Genomic DNA, 13,357 nt, shown 5'->3' on the forward strand with positions numbered 1-13,357 from the left:
GGAAAGATGGCCTGCAGATGCCGCAGTGGCAACAGATCCCGATCCCACTCGCACAACACGCAGTGCGGTACCAGCTTTTCTGGCAGTAAGTTAATGATGTTAGAGCAGCAGCCAAGTGGGTTTTGTCGATATCATTCCTGCTTCGGAAATGAAGTGAAACTGTCGGCCTCCCTGCTAGCACCCAAATGACAGCTGTAACCGGGCTTATGCCCATCTGGCATCAGTGCAATATCTGGATGCCTCTTCTTAATGGAACAGGCTGGCAATGTAAAGTAACTCGTCAACACAGGTTCCGATTTGGGTATTTTCACCCAATCTATGCTAAGAGACCCCAGTCACCCAAGGCACTGCCTCTTAAGGCGGCAAACAATTCAACAATAGAAACATATGGCACACATCACTGAAATTTGGACTTCGGACTGTGCCACACATTTGCGTGGACGTTTAATGTATCTGATTCACAAACCAATCCTAGGTGCAGCTTTCCTTGGCCACAACAACTTATTAGCTGACATCACAAATACTCTGTTAATCGATTAGACAACAAATCTGAAAATGGTGGGACAGCAACGGCTGGCCGCTTTATTCAGTGCTACATCAGTTAAGTGCCCTGGGCAGTATGCAGACATACTGGACAAATTTCCAGGGGTCACTCACCCGCCTAGTGCACTGACGTTGTTGTAGTTGTTGTTGTTGTGGTCTTCAGTCCTGAGACTGGTTTGATGCAGCTCTCCATGCTAATCTATCTTGTGCAAGCTTCTTCATCTCCCAGTTCCTACCGCAACCTACATCCTTCTGAATCTGCTTAGCGTATTCATCTCTTGGTCTCCCTCTACGGTTTTTACCCTCCACGTTGCCCTCCAATACGAAATTGGTGATCCCTTGATGCCTCAGAACATGTCCTACCAACCAATCCCTTCTTCTAGTCAAGTTGTGCCACAAAATTCTCTTCTCCCCAATCCTATTCAATACTTCCTCATTAGTTATGTGATCTACCCATCTAATCTTCAGCATTCTACTGTAGCACCACATTTCAAAAGCTTCTATTCTCTTCTCGTCCAAACTATTTATCATCCATGTTTCACTTCCATACATGGCTACACTCCTAACAAATACTTTCAAAAATGACTTCCTGACACTTAAATCTATACTCGATGTTAACAAATTTCTCTTCTTCAGAAACGCTTTCCTTGCCATTGCCAGTCTAAATTTTATATCCTCTCTACTTCGACCGTCATCAGTTATTTTGCACCCCAAATAGCAAAACTCATTTACTACTTTAAGTGTCTCATTTCCTAATCTAATTCCCTCAGCATCACCCGACTTAATTCGACTACATTCCATTATGCTCGTTTTGCTTTTGTTGAGGTTCAGCTCTTATCCTTGTTTCAAGACACTGTCCATTCCATTCAACTGCTCTTACAAGTCCTTTGCTGTCTCTGATAGAATTACAATGTCATCGGCAAACCTCAAAGTTTTAATTTCTTCTCCATGGATTTTAATACCTACTCCAAATTTTTCTTTTGTTTCCTTCACTGCTTACTCAATATACAGATTGAATAACATCGGGGAGAGGCTACAACCCTGTCACACTCCCTTCCCAACCACTGCTTCCCTTTCGTGTCCCTTGACTCTTACAACTGCCATCTGCTTTCTGTACAAATTGTAAATAGCCTTTCGCTCCCTGTATTTTACCCCTGCCACCATCAGAATTTGAAAGAGAGTATTCCAGTCAACATTGTCAAAAGCTTTCTCTAAGTCTACAAATGCTAGAAACGTAGGTTTGCCTTTCCTTAATCTTTCTTCTAAGATAAGTCGTAAGGTCAGTATTGCCTCACGTGTTCCAACATTTCTACAGAATCCAAACTGATCTTCCCCGAGGTCGGCTTCTACCAGTTTTTCCATTCATCTGTAAATAATTCGTGTTAGTAGTTTGCAGCTGTGACTTATTAAACTGATAGTTCGGTAATTTTCACATCTGTCAACACCTGCTTTCTTTGGGATTGGAATTATTATATTCTTCTTGAAGTCTGAGGGTATGTCGCTTGTCTCATTCATCTTGCTCACCAGATGGTAGAGTTTTGTCAGGACTGGCTCTCCCAAGGCCGTCAGTAGTTCTAATGGAATGTTGTCTACTCCTGGGGCCTTGTTTCGACTCAGGTCTCTCAGTGCTCTGTCAAACTCTTCACGCAGTATCTTATCTCCCATTTCATCTTCATCTACATCCTCTTCCATTTCCAGAATATCGTCCTCAAGTACATCGCCCTTGTATAGACCCTCTATATACTCCTTCCACCTTTCTGCTTTCCCTTCTTTGCTTAGAACTTGGTTTCCATCTGAGCTCTTGATGTTCAAACAAGTGGTTCTCCTTTCTCCAAAGGTCTCTTTAATTTTCCTGTAGGCAGTATCTGTCTTACCCCTAGTGAGATAAGCCTCTACATCCTTACATTTGTCCTCTAGCCATCCCTGCTTAGCCATTTCGCACTTCCTGTCAATCTCATTTTTGAGACGTTTGTATTCCTTTTTGCCTGCTTCATTTACTGCGTTTTTATATTTTCTCCTTTCATCAATTAAATTCAATATTTCTTCTGTTATCCAAGGATTTCTACTAGCCCTCGTCTTTTTACCTACTTGATCGTCTGCTGCCTTCACTACTTCATCCCTCAGAGCTACCCATTCTTCTTCTACTGTATTTATTTCCCCCATTTGTGACAATTGTTCCCTTATGCTCTCCCTGAAACTCTGTACAACTTCTGGTTTAATCAGTTTGTCCAGGTCCCATCTCCTTAAATCCTGACCTTTTTGCAGTTTCTTCAGTTTTAATCTACAGTTCATAACCAATAGATTGTGGTCAGAGTCCATATCTGCCCCTGGAAATGTCTTGCAATTTAAAACCTGGTTCCTAATCTGTCTCTTACCATTATATAATCTATCTGATACCTTTTAGTATCTCCAGGGTTCGTCCATGAATACAACCTTCCTTCATGATTCTTAAACCAAGTGTTAGCTATGATTAAGTTATGCTCTGCGCAAAATTCTACCAGATGGCTGGTGCACGATGCTGAACTGGCCGTATTCATGGACGCTAGCCACAGCCATAGGCCCAGTGCTTCAACACTCATTTGTGGCAGCTGGAAGCCATTTTGTTTCTTTTCATGTAAGCTTTCAGAGTTGCAGCGTGCATGGAGTGCTTGCGATCGCGAGTTGCTTGTGGTGTTTGAGGCAGTAAAATACTTCCACCTGTCGGTAGAAGTTCATCTATTCATAAATTTCACTGACCACAAGCCCCTAACTCACACATTGCAGAACAACAATACCAAGTATACTTGGACATCCACCATATTTCCAGAAATAACATAAATGCAGATTGCTTGTTTTGCACTTGTGCCATTATCTCTCCTCCTGTGAACTTTGAGGACATTGCCTAAGAACAGGAGAATGACAAGGAACTGGACAGTCTCTGCCACGACACCTCTAGCAGCCCACAGCTCGAGCTAGTGCCCATTCCTGACTCTGCCTATAAAATTTGGTGTGACATTTCAACAGGCACACAACGCCCATTTCTCCTGGAGAAATTCAGGCACACTGTTTTCGAGCATGTCCACAGAGTGTCAACCCCCAGCTTCAACACCACTGTCTCCATGGTCATGCATTTTGTCTGCCAAAGACTATATAAAGAATATCATCAATGGGCATGCACTTGCAGTGCATCCAAAGTCAGTAGGGACACCCATGCGCCACATGCTATTCTGCACACATCTGTGTCAACATTATGAACTTGCTCCCTCTGTCCCAAGGCAAGCGTGATCAGTTGACAATGGTAGACTGCTTCACAAGCTGTCCAAGGCAATGTCCATAGCACACATCACTGCCAAGACCATCACCACAGCCTTCGATGATGCCTGGGTGTCTCGCTTTGGCTGCCCCAGACACGTCACAATGGATCATAGCCATCAGATTGACTGCGCTGTTCACACAAGTCTCACGACTGTGTGTCATGCAGTTACACTGAACTTTCAGCTACCACCCATCATCTAACAGCACAGTTAAGCAACTCCATCAAACACTAAAAGCCACTATGCTGCCTGGACAGATACAGTTCTGTTGACACTGCTCGGCCTACGAGTAACACTGAAAGAATAGGGCAGCGCTTCACCTGCCGACCTCGTGTACAGACAATCTCTCGCCGTTCTGGTGATTTTGTGGATGAGGTACCGTGTGAAACATCAGCCCCTCCATTGGCAAAACATCTGCACACCCACACGGCCCTTGTCCAACGACAAGGACCGATGCAGGTTGGCACTGGCAGAGTGTTTGTACATGCTGGCCTACATTGCTGTACACACCATACTGTGTACTGACACAGTACAGCCACCACTTCGGCCACCGTACTTGGCTCCACGCTCAATAATCACCCGTGGTGGGAGAGTGCTCGACAGTGAATGCAATGGCGAGCCGACCAAAGTGTCAATCGACCAACTTAAGCTGGCTTACATCGTGGCTGCTCTTGCTGCTATTCAATTCTTTGACCCAGTGGAAGACTAGTTAACAAATGACGCTTCCTCCACTACTGGTCGGACAGAGCCCACACCTGCGGCTCCCAATGACGCACACACACCGCCAGCTGTCACAGCACTGCCACGTGTGCTGCAGACCCGCCCTGCCAGCAGGCACAGCCACCTGGCCTGCGCTCACCACAAGCGCCCGGGCTTTCTCCACCACAACTGCCGGTGGACTACGTCACATGCTCCGACCACTGTATCCAATTCAAATGCCCGTGTTGCCTCATAACAACACACCGGCCACAGTCTACTGTAGACAACCAGTCTCCAGTGAGCTGTGTCCTTACCTGATTGTCTCCAGTTGAGCTCTGGAAAGCGTCTCCAGCATAAGTGGCTGCCTGTCCATCACAGCTCCAGGAGTCGCGTTCATGTCCCTGTGTCTCCGCCACGTCGGGCATTGAGCCCGGATTAACTTCCGCACTACGTTTCCGTGTCCTTTCCTGTAGAGCTCTGGACAACACCATACTCGGGCAAGTGTAGACACTTCGCACAATCTCCGTATTTCAGCTATAGCGGAGTGTAGAGTCCAGATTGAATTGCATGCTGTGGTCCCACGACTGAGTATGTCTGTGAAGACCAAACAGTGAAACTCTTGAACACTTTGTCTCATTATCTTTGTTTTTTTCGAGACAACATATTTTCACTTAACTCTCAGCTGTCACTGCCTGCCGCTAGCTTTTGTGTCATCTCGTTGCCACTGTAGGCTTGTTCCGTGGGAAGCAAGGAGAGGATATTGTTTGATGGCCAGTATCCTTTTTCTGTAACACAACTGCACTCATATATTAAAAGGGTTCTTTAAATTTACTTATCTTAAGCTAGTCTATGTGGTACAAGCTCTTCTGTAACAGTCCACGTTAGCCTCGCTGCTGGTGAAGTACAAATCCCACACTGTGGATTACTCTGGTGTCTAGGTACTGACTGACTCTGAGCTAGAAGCTGAGTTAACTGTGACTCCCACAGAGCTGTGACTGATGACTCGACTAGTTGACTCACTGGATGACTGACTGAACCCTCCGGTCCGAGGCGGCTATCTAAATACTGGCGGCCGAGAGGGCACTGGCGATGCATTTCTCTGTCTCTATTTGGCCTCTCTCCTTATACGCTTTGCTTGGAGCCTGCTATCGATCTTCTTGCAACCTCTTTGCCACCTGGTGTGCTGGCGACAGATTACGCCAGCACACTAGCCAGCTGCACGACGACACACCCACAGTGCACCTGCGTGCTGACATCAAATGCCACCGCGCAAGTGCCGCTGACTGGCCCATCTCCATTGTGCTCACGCCGACATCACAATGAAGCGTCTGAAACCCAAAAGTGTCACACGAGGTGGACACCTGTACTTTCTCACAGCTTCCGAGCTCGCTCCATTCTCCAAGAGGGGATTTGTGTGGTAGCTGTGCCACAAAAATGCATGAACAGTCCAGGTTATCATCTGAGTGGTGGCATAATCTTGTTGCCGCATCCAATGAGCTACTAAATTTAGTAAACAGGGATAACAATTTTCAGCTCACTGCAGCATGGAATCCCGCACTTGACAAAATATGTCAGGAATGCTCCAAACTGAAGGCAGGGGTGTCCGCAGACAGATTGGGTAGCCACCGGGTCTCGCTGCCAGGCCACGCAGTAGCGTCCCCCCCCCCCCTCCCACCGCCACCACTGACATGGCACCCCCTTCCAGAGAAACATGATTGGCCGGCCTACAGAAGCGGATGACGCCCAAGCAGCTATATAGATATGCAGAACACAGCATCCCGACACTTCGCCAGAAGATGATGGGTACAAAACTTTTCGAAACGTTGCAACAAGACGATGTCACTACTCAGCTGATAACCCGAGAAGAATTCATCACTGTATGTGGGCCAGTCTCATTACTATCTGGCTTTTCTAAAATAACTGAAAGAGTCATACCTAGAAGGTTAACTAAGTTTACAAATTAAAATAAAATACTAGTTAATGTTCAGAATGATTTTAGAACAAACAAACCTACTGAAACCACTTTCTTTAGCTTTACAAAACTACAGCTATATTTGTTTTTTTGAAACAAGCCCATGACGCTGCATACCAAGGTGAGTTAAACTTTTTCAAATGATTCCATGTTACACTCAGCTGTTAGTTTACTTTCATGCTATCACACAATTACTACTTTAGGCCATTTTGACTACCCTGTTGAAAAGTTATTTTTATAAAATAATAATAGGTCTTCTGTACATCAATTTTAGTTAAAGTTAAAAGCAGTGAGTAAACAGAATATAAATTATTCGAGATGTACAGTACTAACTTACTTGACAAATGTCATTGGCTGGACAGAGATTTGAACTGCTGTTCCCCTCAATGCGGGTCAATAATTGTGCCACCTCGAAGCTAGAGGTATTGGCATAAGTGGTCTGCAACAAATGTTAGGACAGATAAGGAATTTTTAGAGAAGCCTGGAGGTTCAAAAAGATTGATTCCCATGAATGTAAAAGGAAATTGCTACTACTGCCCCAAGAGGGTGCAGCTGCACCTGACAGATGCACGAGGGATGACAACTCCACTGAGAGTCCTTTTCTTTCCCTAACCCATACCACACAAGCTAAACTACTGCAAGAAAACATTCTGATTAAAATAAATTTCAGCATGTTAGTGCTCTCCGTTTTTACCTTGGAATATTTATGTCATTTATACATTGTGAATAAGAATAGGAGTATGTGTTTGAATTTTATTTTGTTACAGAGTTATGATAATTGTGTCATAAACTGGTTCATATGGCAGAGTGTTTCACAGAAGCTCATACAGTACATACTTCAATGCAAGATGCTTTTAATAGTTTCCATAATGATATTCTGTCTCAAACCTGGCACAAAATCCAGAGAGACTCTGGTCATTTGTAAAGTATACCAGTGGTAAGATTCATTCAACAGCTTCACTGCATAACATCAATGGCAATATTACCACTGATATGCCACTAAAGTGGAGTTACTAAACATGGCTTTCTGAAATTCCTTCATGAAAGAAAATGCAGTAAATATGCCATAATTTAAGACTTTGGTTGGTAACACATAAAAAAATGTGCACTAATGGTAACATTCACTGGGAGACTAAGATAACCAAATTTTGCAATTTATGTCCACTTTGGTAAATATCAAAAATAAATAACAGTTTAACAGTGTGATACTAATATTTTTATTGTGTTTAAATCAAAATTTGTGTTACATTATGCAAAATTATACATCTTTTCTTCATGTAATGGGTTATTCTTCTTTTGCAAAATTCAAAAAACTAAATATTAGTGTTTCCATTTAAATAGTTGATGTGGTTTCTCAGACATATTGCTATATATTGAAGTAAAGAAAAAAATTACACCAGCCATCACATCATTTTAGACACGTTTGCACGAAAATTGGGGATGACCGGCACAGGCATTTGCAAAAAGTTATGCCAATTTTCACATCCATAGTTGAAAATGGAACACAGAATCATCAAACCAATCAACACCTCAATTTCAGTTTTGTCTGTATTTTATAGCTGGAGAATGAAGGATTCCTTAATTTATTCCTTATGATTTGTGGTTTTGAGTTAGTAGTACATACCATCTCATCCAACTTCTCAGTGTTGAAAAACAAACACCATATTTCTTCTGGGTCTGTATCATTACCTAACTGATTGGCAGGATTTATTATATTTTTGTGTGGTGTCTTAGTGCCACAAATGGGCACTCGGAAACTCCAAGTGAAATAGTTAATCTCACCATGGAAAACTATGTCAGTTTCGAGGTCATCATTCCCCCTATTCTGCACAGTGAACACTATCGTGTTTATTCTCACACACATTTACAACATCATTCACATCTATCTCATAATCGCTGGCAATTTTTATATTTACATTAAAAATACATGAAGGCCTAAATTTTCTCCTATGTTTCTCTTTAAAATGTTATACAATAATGTGACACACCTTACCTAACACACTGAAAATATCTAAAACACATAACCAAAAACTGACCATAACCATACTGAATACACTATTATTCCACTTCTATACTTTTAAAAAATAGCACACACTGGAATTTAATTTTCTAGTTTTCTTCAATCACGGCAAAGGTAGTGTTGCTACCAACAACCTGCAGAAAACAAGAGGTTGAAAATAAGCATTACATTGCTGTTAGTAATCCTCAAACACATAACAAACAGAGACGAAGATTGGATATTATAGGCAATATATTTCTCTGAAAATGTAATAATAAACATGTTGTTTTATATGCTAAGTCACAATGAGTGATGTCGAACTAAGCAATTTTTTAAAAATAGCATTTACATACACAGTGGCGGCTTGCAGTTATACATTCTGATTTTCACAAATCTTTAAATTCAGACAAATACAAGTGTCAAAAATGGTTCAAATGGCTCTGAGCACTATGGGACTCAACTGCTGGGGTCATCAGTCCCCTAGAACTTAGAACTACTTAAACCCAACTAACCTAAGGACATCACACACATCCATGCCCGAGGCAGGATTCGAACCTGCGACCGAAGCAGTCGCACTACAAGTGTCCAGAATGAAATTTTCACTCTGCAGCCGAGTGTGCCCTGATATGAAACTTCCTGGCAGATTAAATGTAAGTGTGCAAAATTAATAGCATCTGCTGTGTAACAGTTATGTTCATCAACATATTATACAACTTCAGCTGCTGTCAATAATAATAATAATATGCATAACTTGTCTGAAAAAAGGAAGAATTGTTTTTGAGGAGTTGAGTTGTTTTGTACATAATTAAGTACAGTTTATGTCAAGAACAAAATAATGTTTAAGCTTTTGCTACTCTCGGCTTCGCATTTTTGTGGAAGTGGGAGTTTTTGTGCCTTTTTATTTTCTCAGACAAACGTACATGATCTCTAATTCATGTATTAGTTGATGAATTAACGTCTGGGCTGAAAATTAGGCAATCTTAGGTTGCACCCACATAATGACTTACGCTTTGTTGAATGTTGACCTGCAGTCACACTTATTTGATTTCGTCACTTTCTCGGACAACAAATCTGTTCTGGACTGCCCTATTTTCTTTGCAGCTAATTTCGTGAAATGTTGACCTGCAGTCACACTTATTTGATTTCGTCACTTTCTCGGACAACAAATCTGTTCTGGACTGCCCTATTTTCTTTGCAGCTAATTTCTAGTGGTAATTTTCTTTTCTGTTAGTGTTTAATACAGTTTCAACGGAGTTCATGCTGACACTCCACAGGAAAGCCGATTCCTGCGCAATAGACAACCAACTCCAAACTCAAACTGCTGTTTGCTGAAATGATTAAATTCAACTAGTACTATCTACCAAAAAGCATACTGTCTGAACTCCCCCCCTCCCCCCTTTTAGTGAATTAGTGAATGTTCAAATATATTGTACAATGTGGGCCTACAGTACAGATAAACCATAAGATCAACAGATGTCAGAAGCATGAATAAATGCTACAGTCTCACAATCACTGGTGATGCACTTTAAGGTTCTCAGTGACTCAAATGCATTACTCTATGATAAAATCCAAAATTTCATGTAACATATCTCATTCAGAATCCCACAAAATAGGTTTTCTCTCAGTATAACTATAACATATGCTGATGTCTGATCTAATTTTAGTATACAGTGTGTGAATTCTTTTATCTGTGGAGTGTGCTACCACATAGTGGACTTTATGGCGAACATAGATAAAAGTCTGCTGCAGTGTGCTACCACCTGGTGGCACTGATATGAACTAGTAGTTGACTGGCAAGGGCTAGGAGTGCACACCGTGAACTGTGCACATTGTTTACCAAATCAGTACGTATTTGGCCCATAAGGCAATTACGTCATATCAGCTGCACATGCGCAGTAGCTCCTTAAAATGTGCACAAGTGAAGGTGCGCTCACGACTCTGATGGCAAGTTTCACCGAGTCTAGTGAAGCAATATGTAGCACACAGCGGTTGATTTAGTGCCGTGTATTTCAGATTACCGCATCTACATTATGTTTAACAGAATTCCAAGAAAAATAACCAATAAATCCACAAGGCGTCAAAAGTTAGGGTGTTCATGTGCTCTTATACAGCAGCTGCCACAGTACATAGGATTTACAGGAGACCATTAGATTTCGCTGTTACAGCCGATATGTCAATAAAAGTGATGTCGCTACAAATGGTATCAACTGTACATTATACAAGCTCTTGTAATCCCACAAAACATATTAACAGATGTTTCAATATAATTACGCAACCATCAGGTGAGGACACAAGGTGCAACTTGGAAGGCTACATCTGCTAGCGACAGATCACAGGCATAAACACTGCGACACACTTAAGGAGTTGCTGTGGTCTTACTTGTCAATCAGCTGATGTTTAAATCAAGTTTCACAATGCACCTATTGACAATGGCCCTGACCATAGGGATTGCAGTGAACAAACCAATGCCATATGGTGCAGAAAGAAAATGGTTTGCATCCGAGTGTTTTTTAGTTGAACCTACAGTGTTCATCACTGATGGTGGAGTTATTCAAAAACCACTCAAAGTACTGTATCAAAAATGAGGTATCCACCTGCAGAATTCTTTTGTGTATTTCTGAGAGAATCAGGGACTATAACTTTTTGTGATTTAATTGTAAATAAGTTGTGCTTAGTAAAAACCGGTGTTGCTGAGGAAGCAGACTTACAACACAAGCTATTTTAAAAAAGGAGATACGGGCCCTATCAGTATATAAGTCACATTATTATATAACTAATCAATGATTTTATTCAAACTTGTGTTAGTGAATAAACTAATTTGTTTATTTGCTATTATTTAAAATTTTGTTAATCTTAATCAAAGATCTGACACAGGTCACTTGATTATATGACAGTAAATGCAATGGACAGAAACGTGCAACATAATCTCCACCACTAGTCAAGTGTTAGCTGCAATGTAAAGAATATGATGGAGTGAAGTGTATCTGTATATTAATGGTTGGTACTGAAACAAGTATGCATTCCAACTGTGGTCCAGTAGCTGGACAAGTTCATTCATTCAGAAGGCTCTCCAACAACTACCATGCAAAAGTGAATCTTTAACAATGGTACACTATAATTGACGTTCTTGTAACTTTTTTGACAAAATTTTGTCAGAGTTTTTGTTGAGTTTAGTCACTGAGAAATTGTTGCACTAACCAAAAGGAAATAAAGAAAGGGCTTTGAGTGCAAATAAGTTTACATTGTGAATGCCTCATCAGGCCTTTTCCGTTGACTAGTTACTGTGTAATGTATTCAAATCATCTGCTGCTAACTTGGTGTTAAGTTGAAATTGGTAATAATACCATTTGTGTTAACTGACTTACCTTGTGTGTGTTTTCAAATATGTGGCAAAATGTGTGGGATATATTCAAGAATCTTTAAGCTATAGATGATGAAACAACAGAACTTATTTTTTCCATTCCAGCACAGTGTTCTGAGGGACTGAGCTTTTCCCATGCCCTTCTTGCCATTTATTTCCATGTCACCATTAAGAAACTGAATACTAGCTTCAAAACTTTAATATTTATTTGCCTCTCAATGTTGCATATGTTTTACACTAATGCTTGGGCAGAGTCTCTCTCTCTCTCTCTCTCTCTCTCTCTCTCTCTCTGTCTCTCTCTCTCTCTCTCTGCTGTGTGTGTGTGTGTGTGTGTGTGTGTGTGTGTGTGTGTGTCATAATTCTTAAGGTTTATTAGAACTCATAGTTGATATAATATTGCTGAAAACAACTCATGTCAACATGTAATAAACATCTATATTTTACTCAAAAAGTCTTTACAATCCATTAAAAATATTTTGTGCATGCAAAAAGTACAGTTTAACAGAATAACACGTAAATATATGTACATTATCAGAAAATATTGTACAGCAAAGTACTTCTGTCTTTAAAGTAAAAAAGTAATAAATAATAATAAATATAAAAAAATCTGTGCAGTACTGACTGTTCATGAAACACTGTAACCAGAAAACAGGACCAGTGGAACATTTAAATGGACAACTTGCACAAAAGATGTAGCTCTGTGGCTGTTTCCTGCATGAAAGATAGTAAAAATGCACAGATAAATATTTTATTCTGGAGGCCTTTTGTGTGGGCCCCAACCATGGAAGCACTTTGTGAATTTGCGAGACTCTCTATTTTTTGCTGTAAGGAAAAGCTTACGAGGTCTTTCTGGTTGCTTGACTCTTAAATGCTGTATGTACACCTAAAAACAAAAAGATATAATGTCATATGTCACTTAAATACACATACTACAGAATTATGCATTAATGTGTTTAATCACTATATTTAATAAAAGTTGGTACGGGAGTGTTCAGTGGTCTCACCTGTGCTGACTTGAATGCCAGTTTCACTTCCACTTCACTACATTTTGGTCCAAGCCAGAGGAACACCTGCTCTCCGTTATCCAAAATCATTATATCATCATCTGCTAAGTCATCCTGTTGTGTATGGTAAAAACAAATAATTAATCCAATGCCATAAAAACTACTGCTTTATTTATAAACTAAATGTAATATTCACCTGACAGAAATCTGAACATTTTTCAGATACTGTGAAGTATCCTTTCTCATTTGAACAGCGGAAAAGGCGTGTGTAATTCATAAAATCGGCATCCGTATCGTATGGTTTACGACCACCCAGAGCAACCCAAAAGAAATTGTCAGGTTCTTCACCTTCATTTAATGTTTGGAATCCTATCCATGGCTGAAACACAAAAAATAATTTCTTTGAGAATCTTTATCTTGTAGATGCACAATATTCAATGATTATTAAACTCTTATTTTATGTCAGTGTGACAGTATACATAATAT

The 13,357-nt window shown here is 40.7% G+C and overlaps 1 protein-coding gene across 1 annotated transcript in view; it reads right to left on the bottom strand.

Annotated features, from left to right (window-relative positions):
- Positions 1 to 12,282: 12,282 nt before the first annotated feature.
- LOC126461247 (protein flightless-1) overlaps positions 12,283 to 13,357 on the bottom strand; it is a 205,424-nt gene continuing 204,349 nt past the window's right edge. Inside the window, exons 21-23 of the mRNA XM_050095980.1 lie at positions 13,068 to 13,250; positions 12,872 to 12,985; positions 12,283 to 12,750 (exon numbers count right to left, since the gene is read on the bottom strand). Of these exons, the coding sequence (XP_049951937.1) occupies positions 12,616 to 12,750; positions 12,872 to 12,985; positions 13,068 to 13,250 (432 nt within the window). The 3' untranslated portion in view covers positions 12,283 to 12,615. The remainder of the gene's footprint in view (positions 12,751 to 12,871; positions 12,986 to 13,067; positions 13,251 to 13,357) is intronic.

This window comes from Schistocerca serialis, chromosome 1, assembly GCF_023864345.2.
Source record: "Schistocerca serialis cubense isolate TAMUIC-IGC-003099 chromosome 1, iqSchSeri2.2, whole genome shotgun sequence".
Taxonomy (NCBI): domain Eukaryota; kingdom Metazoa; phylum Arthropoda; class Insecta; order Orthoptera; family Acrididae; genus Schistocerca; species Schistocerca serialis.